At 44.4% G+C, this 15,641-nt stretch overlaps 1 protein-coding gene across 1 annotated transcript; it reads right to left on the minus strand.

Annotated features, from left to right (window-relative positions):
- Positions 1–519: 519 nt before the first annotated feature.
- CLN5 (CLN5 intracellular trafficking protein) lies at positions 520–13,368 on the minus strand. The gene is made up of 4 exons (XM_015851622.2): positions 13,164–13,368; positions 11,565–11,730; positions 10,354–10,579; positions 520–1,636 (listed from the first exon to the last, which is right to left on the minus strand). The coding sequence occupies exons 1-4, from the start codon at positions 13,277–13,279 to the stop codon at positions 1,125–1,127; spliced, it is 1,020 nt and encodes a 339-aa protein (XP_015707108.1). The 5' UTR covers positions 13,280–13,368; the 3' UTR covers positions 520–1,124.
- Between the last annotated feature and the right edge of the window lie 2,273 nt (positions 13,369–15,641).

The raw sequence follows: 15,641 nt of genomic DNA on the forward strand, positions 1-15,641 counted from the left end.
GAAGGAAGGGAAGCCATCCAGAGGGACCTGGACAGACTGGGGAAGTGCAACCCTGCAGAGAAGGACTTGGTCCTAGAGGATGACAAGCTGAACATGAGCCAGCAGTGTATGCTTGCAGTCCAGAAGGCCAACTGTGTTCAAGGCTGCATTATAAAAGAGGTGGCCAGCCGGAAGGATGTGACTGTCCCCCTCTACTTGGCTCTTGTGAGGGGCTCTGTCTGGAGTACTGCATCCTTTTGTCCCATTCTGCAAGAAGCATTAATTACAAAAAAAAAAAAAAAAAAAGTGGTGCTCTGTTGGAACTGGTTATGCTGCCTTAGGTGTACTTCTGTGTATAAGCAGCTCACTGGCCAAAACAAAGGGAACACAGGCATTCTGAAAAAGGGAGAGTAATTGCCACTCCAGCCCCAGCCAGGAACCAAACTCCAAGGGCAGTGTGGCACTACTACTGGAAGGCTTCAATTATGCACTGTCACAAGCTCTTTGCCTTCTGTCTCTGATAGAAAACTGTCACACAAATTCAGGGAAGAGATGTCTGTATTTTGCTGATAATACAGGTGAAGGAAGCAAAGTGGTGACAAGATACCCCTCATGTGCCATCTAATGCATTTGCTGCCTCTTCCCACCAAACTTCTCCATGAAATGTGGACCAGCTCATAGGCCCAAATCATACAAACCAAAGAAATGCAGTGTAAGGCACATACTGAAGGAAGCAGGCATTCAAGCCAGTCCCAGCAGACAGCAGAATTGGTTGCACTGGGCTTGTGTACAGCTTGTGTACAGCTTGTGTCCCACATCCAGTGGCAGCCCAGTGCCAGCTGTTGCCATGTGTGGCAGCTACCTTTTGCTCAGCCTCCAGCGCTGTAGGTCAGGTCTGTGCTGGAGTCACCTCCACTTGCTCATAGGCAGCTGGTGTTTATAGCTGTACAGAGCTGTCAGTCAGAGATCATTGCTATACAACTTGTAAGTAAGAAGGCTGATTCTTTTCTGTGGCCTAGCAAAACTTACCCAAAACAAGTTCAATTAAAAGCTCTTTATGTTTCAGTGCTAATACCGTCAGAGAAGTGCTTCAAAATCCTTAGGCGTTTTCTGGCAAAGGCACAGTATATTTCTGCTGTCAGCAATTAAACACCAGAAGATGTTTTGCTTCCAACAGGCAAAGGAACCTCTTCATAAACTACTTTGAGATAAGGGAACTTCATAGGTAAAAACCAGTATTCCAAGTTGTAAAAGAGGTAAAACTCATGATTCAGGATGACACGGTCAATTATTTTGAAGAGATCCACAAAAAACTCTCTGACTGTCTTGTGAGGTTTGAAGGGATAGTAGAAGTCTCTTATAGCTGCTGCCAGAGTCTTGTTTCCTAGAGGTCCAAAAATTGATGTTTCGTTTCCCAAATAAATAGGTTCTCCACTGAATAAAATTATGCTGGTGTAGTTTGTTTGGATCTTATTGAACGTTGCTCCCAGGTCAGCCAGCTTCTGGTAGGTTCTCAGTATGAATTTAGAGCATTCATAAGAGTCAAACCATACAACTGATTTTTTGTCAGGACTTGCTTGAACAGTCCAGGTCTCATAGTAAATGCCTGTTTCATTGTCGTACTTCACCCACTTCGCCATTTCATTAAACATGGCTCCTGTAAGAGATGGAAATAAGTATTACAGAGACGAGGGAACAAATTCATGGCTCAAAATGTTTTTGCTCATCTCCCTTCTCTGCCAAAGTTTACCTACTACATTACCTACCAGCAGACATGCGTTGCAGGGAGAACACATACTCCGCTTTTACAGAAAACTTCTTATCTGTAAATGTTAGTTGCCCAAATGGCATTTTTTTTCTGCCCTGTCATGGAGTTATCTCTAGATCTGAGTCCATGACAGGGGCACAAGCCCAGAAGGAGACAAAAGAGAGAGGGAAAAAAAAACACAACCCCACCTTTTGCAGCGGGGCCAGCTCCCCGGGCAGGCTGTGCGCCCTTGGAGAGGGGGAATGGTAGGGAGATAGTAGATGGGTCATAAAAAACAAAACAAAACAAACAACAACAACAAAAAACAATGATCTGAGGATGAACAGTAATTTACCAAATTGTCACAGAGTTATCTAGCTTAATCTATGTCCATGACAAGGGGCCATAGGCCCGAGGGCCCCCTGACGCCAAAAATGGGAACGGAAAAAGAGAAAAGGGGAGGGAGCTGGGAGCTGGGCTGAAGGAAACAAACAGAGCAGTGGCAACAATCTAAGGAGGAAAACTTACTTATTTTACTAACAATGATATCGGAATGCAAGACAACACAATATAATACAATCTAAGTAAAATTGAGGTTAATAAGTCAAGTAAAATAAGAGAGAGAGAGAGGTTTCTGAAGACCGAGAATCCTACTTTGAAACTGAAGGCACATGGCTTGGAAGCGCACCATACCCACTGCCAGGCAGTGAGAGAGAGAGAGAGCATCAGTTGTGTGACAGATTTCCCTCTCTGACCATGGGGTCCTCTGGGATGTGTAGTTCTTCTTTGCTCCACATGATGTTATGACGTGGAATACCAATAGCAAATATTACAGAACCATGACATTCCACCCCTTATTCTACATCACTACATCATATTTGGTGGCCCTGCTAGGCAGGGGAGTTGGAACTACATGATCCTTGAGGTCCCTTCCAACCCGGGTCATTCTGTGATTCTGTGATCTGTGTGATTCATATACAGATATATAAACAAATTAACAATAATGCATTACGCACACAGGCCTATATACATAGAATACATAGAATTACTGACTACACTCCCCCAGTATCAAATTCCCATGTAGTATGTACTGAATATCCCCATCTTTCTGCATCACCCACCAAGTGCACCCAGGTCCCTGGGCAAGAACAGTTCCACGGAGAGGTTTGCCCTTTCCAAAGGCTGGAAGGACCCAAACTACTTTTCCCAATGTGTTTTTTACATGTACTACAGGGACCTTTTCTCCCTCTACAGCATGTGGGAGGCTGGATTGGGTAGGACAATCACGACTGACAGATCCACTAGTGTTGACCAACCAGGTGGCTTCTGCCAAATGTTCCTCCCACTGCTTAAATGTTCCACCACCCATCGCTTTCAATATGGTTTTCATCAACTCAATAGTATTCAGTCTTACCAGAAGCTGATGCATGACAAGGGATATGATAAATCCACTCAGTGCCATGATCTTTGGCCCAAATACCCACAGGTGAATTTCTGAAATGAGTCCCATTACCTGACTCAATTATTTCTGGGGTGCCATTTGCCACAGGATTTGCTTCTCCAAACCCAATATGGTGTTTTGGGTGGTAGCATGGGGCACATGTGTCACAGGCATGAATAACCTGTGCAATAGTGTCCATAGTTAAGTCCATTCCTTGGTCTTTGGCCCACTTAAATATTGTGTCTCTTCCTTGATGGCCCAAGGTCTCATGGGCCCATCGAGCTAGAAATAATTCACCCTCGTTCTGCCAGTCCTTGTTCACCTTGTTCTGCACCATGTAAATTCTGGCAACTTGATCTACCTGATGCTTATTTTGTTGTTCTTCAATAGCACGACTCTTGGGCACGTGAGAATCCACATGGCGCACCTTTACAACCATATTCTTTATTCAGGCAGCAATGTCTTTCCACTTTTCAGCAGCCCAAATAGGTTTACCCCTCTGCTGCCAGTTATTTTGCTCTCACTGCTGTAACCACCCCCATAAGGCATTTGCCATCATCCATGAGTCAGTATAAAGATGAAGCACTGGCCACCTCTTATGTTCAGCAACATCTAAGGACAGTTGGACAGCCTTTACCTCTGCAAATTGGCTCAATTCTCCTTTTCCTTCAGTGGCCTCTGCAACCTGTCGTGTGGGGCTCCACACAGCAGCTTTCCATCTGTGATGCTTCCCCACAATATGACACAATCCATCAGTGAACAGGACGTATTTCATTTTCTGGTAGTTCATTGTATGGCGGGGCCTCTTTAGCACGTGACACCTCTTCTCCTGGTGATGCTCCTAACTTTTTACCTTCAGGCCAGTCCATGATCACTTCTAAGATTCCTGGACGACCGAGGTACCCCATCTGAGCTCGTTGTGTAATCAGTGCAGTCAACTTGCTCCGTGTGACATCAGTAGCATGATGGGTGGAGGGGACCTTTCTTTTAAATATCCAGTTCAGCACTGGCAGTCGAGGTGCCAAAAGGAGATGCGTTTCAGTACCAACTACTTCTGAAGCAGCCCGAACCCCCTCATATGCAGCTAAGATCTCCTTCTCAGTTGGGGTGTAGCACTCTTTGGACCACTTGTATGCTCAGCTCCAAAATCCCAGGGGTTGGCCTCAGGTCTCTCCTGAGGCTCTGCCACAAACTCCAAGTGGAACCTTTCTCTCCAACAGCAGCGAAGAGGATGTTCTTTTTACATTCTGTCCCATCTGTATTGGCCCCAGGGCCACGGCATGGGGCTATCTCCTATTTAATCTGTTCAAAAGCCTGCTGCTACTCAGGGCCCCATGTAAAATCATTCTTCTTCTGTGTCACATGATAAAGGGGGCTTACAATAAGGCTATAGTTTGGAACATGCATCCTCCAAAAGCCCACTCCGCCCAGGAGTATGCATGGAGCCCCCATCCAGTCACAACAGGATGCTTCTGCCAGTTTTTACCAGTGATGCTTATTTCTGCCTCCAACACAGACAATTCCTGAGAGCCCCCAGTCACTCCAGCAATGTAAATCAGTTATGTCCCTTTATAACTCAAGGGCATCACAGTGCACTGGGTACCTGTGTCCACCAGTGCCTTATATTCCTGTGGTTCTGATGTGCCAGGCCATCGAATCCTCACAGTCCAATACACTCTATTATCCTCTCCTGACTGAGGAGAGGGCCCCTTTATTGGTTACCTGCACTAATGGGAACAATTTCAGTGGTGGTTGATATGTTTTGTAATTCTCTAACTCTCTGCAGGAGTGGGTTCGTCATGCCACTTCTTCATGTCCTCTTCATGCTCACGTAAGTAGCTCCACAGAGCACCACACAACATAGATTTACTGCAGTCATCTGCTCGAGCAGGGAGGCATTTGTCTGTGATAGTTGAGACTTTTCATAGTTTCATAGTTTCATAATTTCGTGCGGGTTGGAAGGGACTTTAGAGATCATCGAGTCCAGCCCCCGGAATTCAAGCCTCTGTGTAGCAGAGCGGCACTTCTACCACTTGCGCCACAGGGGATTCGAACTCCGGGCCCCAGTGTTGCAAGGCGGCGTCTTTAACCACTGCGCCACCGGGGCACACAAACTTTAATCAGTTTGATCAGCTCCTTCAGCAGATTCTTTTGATCATCCTGATTTTCATTGAGTTTTTTGAGTACCGCTACTGTTTCATCACGATTAATCACCAGGGACAATTCCTCCAGCATGCCATCCTATTTCTTCTCTGTTTTATCTAGTATTCCTGTCATTTGGACAGAATGGAAGGATGGGATGGCGGTAATTTTTGTTCCAAGTTTTGAAGTGTAATAATCATTTCAAAAATTGGGGGTGTTCTGTTTAGGTCCTTGTATCTATTGAACATTACTACCAGTGTACCAGCATGCCACTCCAGTGCTGTTCTTGTGAGCTTCTGCAATATTTCAGGAATACTCTTCACTCTCTCAGAATCATGGTCCTGGCATGGATCATCAGGAACAAACGTGGGATCATACAGCATTAGCACCTCAGCTGTTTCTCTCAAATACTGGATGCCTTTCTCAACAGTACTCCATTTTCTCACCTCAGGCTTCAGATGGTCTTTGCAGGAACGTCTTTCCTTCACAGCTAATAACATCTGTTCCCAGAGGGTGGCAACTCTGTCCAGATATCTACTAATCCCTCTGTCAATAGCTAAGTCTTGGGCAATGTTTCCTAGTTAGTGGGCTTCATTACTATTTAGGGACACACTATTGGCCCCACTGTCCCAACACCAAAGTAAACAGGTGACAATAGTTTCATTCGGGTGCTGTATAAACTCTTTTCTTGAGCCTTGGATTTCAGTCATTTGAAGGGGTCAACGAACAGTGATAACAGTGACTCCCTCCTTACTTTTCTCAGTTGCCTTTCTCAATGATGGTGGTTTTGAGGAGGTCCCCTTGCCTGGATCTTTCTCTACTTCCTTTACTTCTTCTTTCCATTCCAGATGCAAGGACACCCATTTCCTTTTCTGGCCTTCCACAGGGACAACTGAAACTGATACCAGTGCTTCCTGCAATTGGTCAGATTTGACTTGGAGGTTTCCCCCTTTGGTTCGGATCTCAATTTGGAAACTCTCTCTCCAGAATAGTACTATATAGAGTGTAGTAAGCACAAGCCAAGCCCCAAATAAGCCATTCCTCCTCAGATTTTACTGAGCTGCACCATCCCTCACTCAGATACTTGCTTAGCTTCACAGGGTCCCAGAGGTGTTCAAGAGTAAAATCCCATGACAGCAGGGTTCCCCATGCTTTTAAACTCTTTCCTAAACCTCTCCATATTCCCTCCTATACAACATTCTCTGGTTTTGGGAAAAGCCTCCTCCACATAACATAAAATACTCCTACAAAGAATGCATTCAGAGAGACTGATAACACATTCCCTAAGCTGGCATCCCGAACACACATAAGGAACTGAGAAGAGCCCCTGGAAACCAGTCCAAATATCATACTGTCTATTAAATTAGCCGGGATGTATAGGAACTAGGCAGGTATTTCCACTAGTGCTCTTACCTGGCTATACGTATATGCAACAACTACCCCACCTTTTGTGGCACGGCTGGCCCTGGGCAGGCTGTGTGCTCTGGAAAAGGGCAAAAGGGAGAGAGGGGAAGGGTAGGAAGATAGTAGACGGGTCTAAAAAAAAAACAAAACGAACTGGCAATGGTCTTAGGAGGAATGGTAATTTACTAAATCCAAGAAAATGAGAGAGAAAAGAGTGTCCAGTATGTTAGGTAGTAGACAAGTAGTCTTATGCTAGTAGATGGCAGGAGAAACACGTTTTTCTCTGCAGTAAAATGAAAGATCTCAAGTCAGTGAGAGGGAGAGCCACTGGTGTCCTACAAGGAGCTCCAGCTCTGCATGCCAGGCCCTCCAGGAATGCCACTCCTTCCCTTCCCTCCGAGAACCCAAAATGCCCCAGAAAGGCAGACCACAGAACCAGAACATTGTATCTTTTAACTCCCACTGTTTTACATAAAATCATAGAATTACCCAGGTTGGAAAAGACCTTGAAGATCATCAAGTCCAACCGCAGCCTAACCAGTACCCTAACTCTAACACCCCTCCACTAAATCATATCCCTAAGTACCACATCCAAATGGCTCTTAAACACAACCAGGGATGGCGATTCAACCACCTCCCTGGGGAGCCTATTCCAGTACCTAACTACCCTTTCTGTGAAGAAGTTCTTCCTAATATCCAACCTAAACTTGCCCTAGCGCAACTTGAGGCCATTTCCCCTTGTCCTGTCACTTGTCACTAGTGAGAAGAGACCTGCCCCACTCTCACTGTAAGAACCTTTCAGACATGATGTTCTGATGTGGAATACTACCACCAACACAACAAAATCACAAAACCAAAACACCTATCCCTTGCTACTATGCCAGAACTTTCCAACTTTGGAGACATGTGACACTCATCATTGCATTTTATCCACGGAGACAAAGAGAGCAGGTAGTACTAGCCGCAACAGATGCTGACAGCATTCACCAGAGCAACAGATTTTTCTGCCCATCCTAAAATTGTAACTAAATTCTGCAATTTGGGGCTAAATTTTTCATGCTTCTCCACAAAAGAAGGCTAAGTAACCTCTGACTGAGACACTGCACCTCCCCAGCCAGCAGTGTCAAACTAAGCCAAAATACAGGAGTGGGATGTGAAGACCAGCAAATTTAAATACTTAGGTTGTATATATGTACATACATTTGGAATATGTAGTTGAAATGTTCTGCTGAAGGGCCATTTCACAAATGAAATGGGAAAAACATCTCTAACTCAGTTCATCTCTGCCTTAGCACCCTATGGGTGATGAATGTGCCTCCTCAAAACAGACGTGAAGTCCAAGGTGTTTTTTCCCCCACATTCCTAGCCACACATTTCAGCTCAGCTCTTCCCTCAGTTGCTGCACTGGGTACAACTGTCTTTGACTCAGATCCACTTTGACTCACCTCACATTCAAAACACAGCCACATTTTTTTTTATGCAATACATCACAAGGCAGTCAGGTGACAGCTCACAATCCTGGGGCTGTTCTGAGCCACAGTCTCTTGAGCTGAAAGTGTCACTGCAGTGCGACTGTGCTTGGTAACTGCTAATGAGTGATTTGTAATTGTCACTAATGCTGCCCTACACACAACAACAGGCTCTCACATTGACTTAATGTAACGTCTTCCTAAGCTCCAAGGAGAGTGCTGCATGCCCCATACCCTGAACACAGGCTGCATAGGTCTTGTTTCCAAACCCACTCTTCATTACAGAAGGCATGCATGTCACACTTATCCCAAGGGAAGGCATGCAGGCAAGCAAATACCACAGAGCAATGACAGCTCTGCACTGTCTTCTCATGCTGCCCCTTCATAACTTGCTCCTCATACTTAAGAGCTTTCAGGCTTCACAGTGAATATGACAATCATTCTGTTTAGCTGTCCACTACTTGGTTTAGAATCTGTATCAAGAAGTGCACATAGTACATTGTAGTTGTGCTTGCAGCTCCCTTTTATCTTCTCTAATTACTACCAGATTAGCTTCCCAGGGGGCATTCTGCAATGTACGTCACTGAACAGGATTTGTCTCTCCTAACAAGACCAAGATGGACTTAACAGGAAGTTCTGGCTTTAACAACTTTAGCTAACCAAAAATATTACAGGTTCATGCCTGGTTCCCTGATAATCTATTGGAAGATGCTCAGGCAGTCAGAAACTCAAACTTTGGATATTCCTGCCCTACATCCACAAAAGCAGCATAACCCTATGTAATATTGTCCTGGCCAACAGCATTAAAAAAAAAATAAAAAAATAAAAAATTATAATGCTTCCTTTTGGCCTCTGACATTGCTGACCAACAATCCATTAGGGTTCCGTAGAGGAGAGAGCGTCCACCTGTTCCATGAACTGAAGTCCTCCCCCACGAGGCGAGATGCTTTTTGTTTGCTCTCTGAAGGAAGTGAGTTTAGGTCATAATTCTGTCTGCCTGTATTTGCACAGATTCTGCTATGGCAACTTCCAGATTCCTAATCAAATTCAGAGATGCCACCTTCCTATAAGCTTTGTGGACATGGGAAGCAAGAGAGCCTAGGACAGTAACAACACCTCCAGAAGCACCAGAGCCTCTCTTTACTTAGGTATTAAATAATCCACATAGACAAAGAGCACAACAAATTCCACATATGTATGAATTATTTACCTTAGTGTTCACAAAAAATAATCTAAGCACATCAGGCACTGAAGCCTTCAGTCATAAGACACAAACTCACAGACAAGCAGCTTCACTTGTTTCACTGCTTAAAGAGTCACCTAGAATTTCTTTGCTGCAGCTGTGAGAGAATGCAGAGACCATGGAGAACATGCTGCTGGAGGTGAAAGGGAACAAAGACAAAGCACCACACCAGCTTATGCCCGCTGTGACTGGACAGTGAACAGTGCCTTAAACCACCTACTATACCACCTTCAGAAGTAAGTTGTTTTATTCAAGTCCCCTGACTGCTTTGTTCACAACTCATTCACTGTACTACCAGTCATCAACCAGATGGACCTTTTCATTTTAGGATTTCAGTTTTCAGCATATACCAGGAAGTTATTCCAGTGATCATCCACGAATTTAGCAGACTAAATCCTGGTTTTGTTCTATAACATATAACAGAGAAGACCTTTTACTAGGGACATTTGCATTGCTTTTATGACACAAAATGGGAAATATGGAAATTGAGATGAGTATTTTTGACACCTATGAGTATTCTTAAATATGCCTTAATTGTATGCTTGGCAATGCACATTTTTCCACCAATTTTTCCAATCTCAGCAGTCATCCGCTCCTTCACAAGAGAGAGCTTCGCTTTGATGACAGCATGTGAAAACTCCGTGACTTCTCTGTATTTTTCTATTTTTACAGTGAGAATACTTAAGTGGTTTTGCACAGCAACTTCCAATGACACCCACTTAACAACACTCCAGTGCTGTTCAAAAGGCAGCAGCCTAATATCCCCTTCTGTCATAAAAGAAGGGCAGAGATAACATTTCAGTTTGAAAGCAGCAGCATCAGCCATTTACACTATAAATAACCATAAATGAGAAGACATTTATTTACATGAAAACAAAGTTGACTGCATTTTATAATATTAGAACCCTTCAAAGCATCTGAAATATACCTGATATTTTGGTTATGAGAACCAGAGTTCCATTTTCCTTCCAGTGTGCATCATCTATTCCTTCATAAAAGCAAGCGGCTCCCTGGTTACACCAGAATGGTGCATCCATTCCAGGCCGAAGATGTGGAAAAGTGCAGTTCCCAAGCTGGAATAGCTCATACCACTCCATTGTGTAGTTTTTACCAGTTAAACTGCTCCTGAAGCCCACAGCATCATGCATAATTTTCTGGAAAAGAACAAGAACTTTAACAGAAAGAAAAATAATTCTATAAAACTTCCAGCAGCTTGACCTACACACCAGATCAGGTACTTGGGAGCTGCTGAGTAGCAGGGTGGGAAAAGTGGGAGTGGTTCCTACTTCCGTTTTCAACAGTGTTTGATGCACAATATTCAAGATGGTATCACACACATACTTCTAAAATGGAGTCAAGCTGTCTCAGTGCTTGTTTATCTATCCATCGTGCATTCCGTTATTTGAAGGCAGACACCCAGTGGGAGCTCACATCAAAACCCACATTTACTTTTGATGCTTATCTCACAAAGGAATTAAAGAAATAAGCAGCAAAACTGCATTACCAACAACACATCTTAGCAATGAAAGCCACAAAACAACTGAGAAATTTATTTTTAAAGCTGTACAGTGAATTCATAAATTCAGACTCAGTTTAACAAGTAAGGTAAAGACATTTGAGGCTATCTCTATTTTTGGATCTGTGCTTTGTTTTGATGTTGTTGCTTTATGTTCATTAATATTTCATTAGTCATTAGGGATCAAACTCTGAAGCTTATTTACACTAGTTAGATATAAATATTGTTGAAGTTAAGATTCTATCATATTTGCATGACTCCATGTAGACTTGAATTCCATAGTAATTATAATATCCAAGAAAGTGCAATGCTACTGCAGAAAAGAAAATCAAATTGTAATCATGCACGTATATTAAATACTCCCAGTGTGCAGCTTAGTAGTGGAACACACTCAAACCCACTGACAATGCTGGTCATGCTCTTTTCGTAAGCTGAAATGAATTCTGTAACTTTTTCTGGAAACTTACTGCTTTTCAGATATCTTTCCTGCAGGTAGCTTACTTTTTGCGCTCCAACACTCTTCTATACAAGATCCCAACCTTACAGCTCACACTGTTGACCTCGGCAGTTAAATTTGTCTGAATCTGCTGCTATAGCTTTGCTAAACAAAAACATCACCTTACCAAATGTCCAAGTAGATCCCCATATTTAAATTCCCATACTGGAGCTTGTAATCGATACACTTCAATAGTATCTTCTTCTTTAATAACTGGAATAGCAGAGCCAGTGGGACAGAAAGTGTAACGAGCCTTGCAGTAAGGATCAGTTTTTGGACGGAAATCAAAGCGCCTGTGTTGAGAAAGAGAAGCACAGACAATAAGCAGAGCTTCACCCCTGTAACTACCTAAGAGCCTACGTTGGAGGCCTAAGTTGTGTGGCACCTCCCAAAGCTAGACTGCGATACAGATGCTATAATGCTTGGAGAGCACAAGTCTGTAACACTGCTGAGGCACACACAAGACTGACAAGTCTTCCTTTCCCCATCTCCTTCAGATTCACTTACTGACCTCACCTACAGAAAGGTAACTATATTCCTGTTAGGAAGGTGAAAGCTGGAAAATAAACATGCACCCAGAAAACAGACTTATGCCAGCCATACAGTTAAGTCCTATTTCTAAAATACCTTTTAATCTTCTCCCACTGCATTTTTGAGTGTCAGACTGAAAGGCTTATACTGTATTTCTGACCATCCTGAGACCAAATCTTGCAAGTACAGAGCTTACTGGAAAACGTGGAAGACTCCTGACTGTAAGATCATCTCCTTAGGCACCACCTGATGTGAATGTAATTGCTAGGAATTATACTCAAGCTTTCAGACCCTCAAATATTCAGTAGAAGTTTTACTGAGAGGGTGGTAAGGCACTGGAACAGGTTGGTCAGATTGCTGGTGGGTACCCTATCCCTAAAGGCATTCAAGGCCAGGTTGGATGGGGGCCCACGCAGCCTCATCTGGTGGGAAGCAGCCCAGCCAACAGCATGCTATTGAAACTAGGTGATCTTTAAGGCTCCTTCCAACCTAAGCCCTTCAATGATGCATATGTATTAGACCGCAGTTAAACTGTGTAACATCTCCCTCTACAAACAGCAAACCCCTGCAAAATACAAAATTGTAGCCTTCCTCCTTGAGGGGCACCATTTTCCTGCTATATCCAAAGCCCCATCCATTACCTTCAGGTTAATTCAGTAACACACAGCCCCCTGCTTCCACCAGCAGCACTGGCCTTCTAGAGGTAAGTGAGATGCAGAAGCAATAAACGGAATGAAATAAAGTCCTTATCATAAATGTGAATTTTGACAGCAAGCCAAGCCAACGCAGCCTGATCTTCTCACAATATTTTATTAAATCAGGAATTAAACGAGCACCTTTGAAGCAGGAGCTCTCATTCACGCGGACAGAGGAAGGTAAAAGGCAGCTCTCCGGCTAATCTGTGATACCAGTTCTCTCACTTGTGAGCTCAGCGCACCAAGAGCAGCACTAGTGACAAAACAGGTAAGCCTGCTATTTTTAAAAAACGCGAATCCCTGCATAGCTTTCCGTAATTTAGTGAAAACCCACAAACACACAGCAATGCATAAGAGCCGCTCTCCCTCCTTCCCTCAGTCCCAGCCCCGCCTCAGCCCCGGCCCCCGCCCCGCCCGTCACGCGCCGCAGCTGCTGCGTCAACGCGGGTATAGGGGCAGGGACGGGCGCCTTCCCCCCCTGCTTACCCAGCGTCATTCACCTGTAAGGCACTGGCCAGCGCCGCTGCGGGGCGTGAGGCACGCCCGAGAAGCACGGCCTGCAGGCCGCCGCCAGCAGCAGCAGTAGCAGCCATCGGTGGCAGCCGGCGCCGCTCATGACGGACCGCGGGGCTCCGTGCCGTGCCAGGGGCGCTGGGGCCTACTGAGGCGGCGGCGGGGCCGAGGGAAGTTGGGCGGGAGGGGGCCGCCCCTGCGCCCGCCCACGCGGCCCGGGGCTGCCCGACCGGCCTCGGCCAAGTGTGGGGAGCGTCCGTGGAGAAACGCGCTGCAGATCGCAGCTGGCCGCGGCTCTGCTAGGTGTAGGGTGCGGGGGAACGGCGTAACGCCGCAGGGGTGACGTTGTTTTCCCTCCTCGTGCTTTGGAAAAACGTGTCTTGATTCGTCCTTCAAAAAGCGAGGCTGCATTATGTGCCAGCGGGCGTGGTGCTGATGGGTCTCCACACAACATAGGGGTTGGAAGGGAGCTCTGCAGCTCATCGAGTCCAACTCCCTGCTAAAGTGGGTTCCCTGCAGTAGGTTACACAGGAAAGCGTCCAGGTGGGTCTGGAATATCTCCATAGAAGGAGACTCCACAGCCTTTCTGGCAGCTTGTCACAGAGCACTGTCGCCCTCACCATAAAGATTTTCCTCATGTTGGCACAGAACTAATTATGTTCCAGCTTGTGCCCACGGCCCATTGCTGTATTGCTGGGCTCCACTGGAAAAAGCCTGGCACTGTACACTTATCTCCCATACTTAAGATATTTATAAGCATTGATCAGAGCCTCCCTCGGTCTTTCCCTTAGTCTTTCCTCATCAGAGAGATGCTCCTGGCCCCTAAACATCTGTTTGGCCCTCAAGGTGCCTTTTATATGTGTGTAGTTCAGCACTATGTATTAATTTAATACACACATACATATTAGCTGTACACACATAGATTTCCATATTTCATTGTCATCTCGTGTATTTTGTCTGCCTTATAATGATGCCCTTTCTGTTGTTTATAAAATAAAATATGCAACTACTTGTTTCCTAGCTTAAATGTCATTCAAGGTGCCAGTCCTGTTCAAAAACATGCATTAGTGTGGAATATAGCAGTAGTTCCCAGTACATTTTGATGTGCAACTCTTGTAGTGCTTCATGAAATAAGTATAATTTATCCCTTTTGTGAAATCAGAATGCAGAGAAGTGAAGTGCCATAACAAAGGTGCCAGAAATGCTCAGTAACCAAACTAGAAATACGATACAAACCAGTTCTTAGTTGTGAGTTCTGCATGTTTGCAGTTCAGACTGGTAAGTATCCATTCAAGCACTGCAGTTGGTTGCTGGAAGTGCTGGGTCAGATGACAAAGAGGGTAAAGCCTATTGAGTGTTGTTGTTGGGGTTTGTTTGTGTGTGTATGTGTGTGTGTGTTTCATTTTTGTTTTCTGTTTTGTTTTCGTTTTAGCATTTTTGTATTTCACTTCATTGCACCCAACAGGAAACTTTCACATTACGGTACTGTTTTTTTTCTTGTCATATAAGCTGGGTTATGTTGTGAGCCATGCTTTAAAACAGAAAGTAAATTATTAATGAATTTCTGAATAAATACACTTGAGCTTAAAAAGCTCACATGCCAGAACTTTGAGTCAGCAGCTGCCTAGTTAAATATTTAAAAACATATCAACGTGCCCTTTGTCAACTCACAGAGCTGATCTCTGTCTTGGTCTCCAGGGAAAAACTGACATTAACGACAAATATCTTCTTCTGGACTTGCTTGGATTCCTGTGTTTTTTTAATTTACTAGATTGTTTTCTTTGAATTATTGAAAGATAAATATTTTCCTAAAGCAAGAGAACTCTGTTTTCCTATTATAAATCATTATTCTGTTGTCTCTGCCTATGAGAATCAGCGTGAGAAATAGGAAAGCAAACCCTGCTGCAGTTTGGAACAGCTAGTTTAGTTGCGAACATCATCAACATTTGCCAGGCCCTGGCACCCTAAATCTGAACTAAACTGATGGCAGCAGAGCAGTGAATCCTCTTTTCCATTCCAATTAAATGTATGTTTACTTAAAATCAGGCACCAAATGTCATTGCTCGTTCTACATCTCCAGGCGTCAGGGAGCAGCAGAAGCAGTGCTGATTTGAAAAGGAGGACAGAATCAGGACACCATAATATCAGAAAAAAACACAAACATACACTGCAGCACAGCTCAGTTCACCTCTGGATGCCCATGGGGTATGGCGAAGCCCCAGCTGAGGCTGGGCAGAATCATTAGGACCCATTAGTGCAGGCAGGGCAATACCAGAAGCTTTTTTCCCTCATCATGGTGTTTTCACACCTTGAAAAGGGCTAGCTTAAGAGGTGAACTGTTTGTGAAATGCTTTCATTGCTATTTGCTGATGTGGACCTAGGCCAGAGAAAACTCATGAATGTTGGGTAGTGAAGCTGTGAAGGCTCACAATTCTTGAGGAGAAACTGAGGGAACTAGAATTGTT

The sequence above is a fragment of the Coturnix japonica genome, chromosome 1 (assembly GCF_001577835.2).
Source record: "Coturnix japonica isolate 7356 chromosome 1, Coturnix japonica 2.1, whole genome shotgun sequence".
In the NCBI taxonomy this organism is placed as follows: domain Eukaryota; kingdom Metazoa; phylum Chordata; class Aves; order Galliformes; family Phasianidae; genus Coturnix; species Coturnix japonica.

Excerpts from the sequence above, each read along its gene's own strand:
- CLN5 (XM_015851622.2), bottom strand. The coding sequence starts at position 13,279 with ATGAGCGGCGCCGGCTGCCACCGATGGCTGCTACTGCTGCTGCTGGCG. Across the intron at positions 11,731-13,163 it reads CGCTGGCCAGTGCCTTACAG|GCGCTTTGATTTCCGTCCAA; the intron begins GTGAATGACGCT and ends TTCTCAACACAG. Across the intron at positions 1,637-10,353 it reads TCTCATAACCAAAATATCAG|GAGCCATGTTTAATGAAATG; the intron begins GTATATTTCAGA and ends CATCTCTTACAG.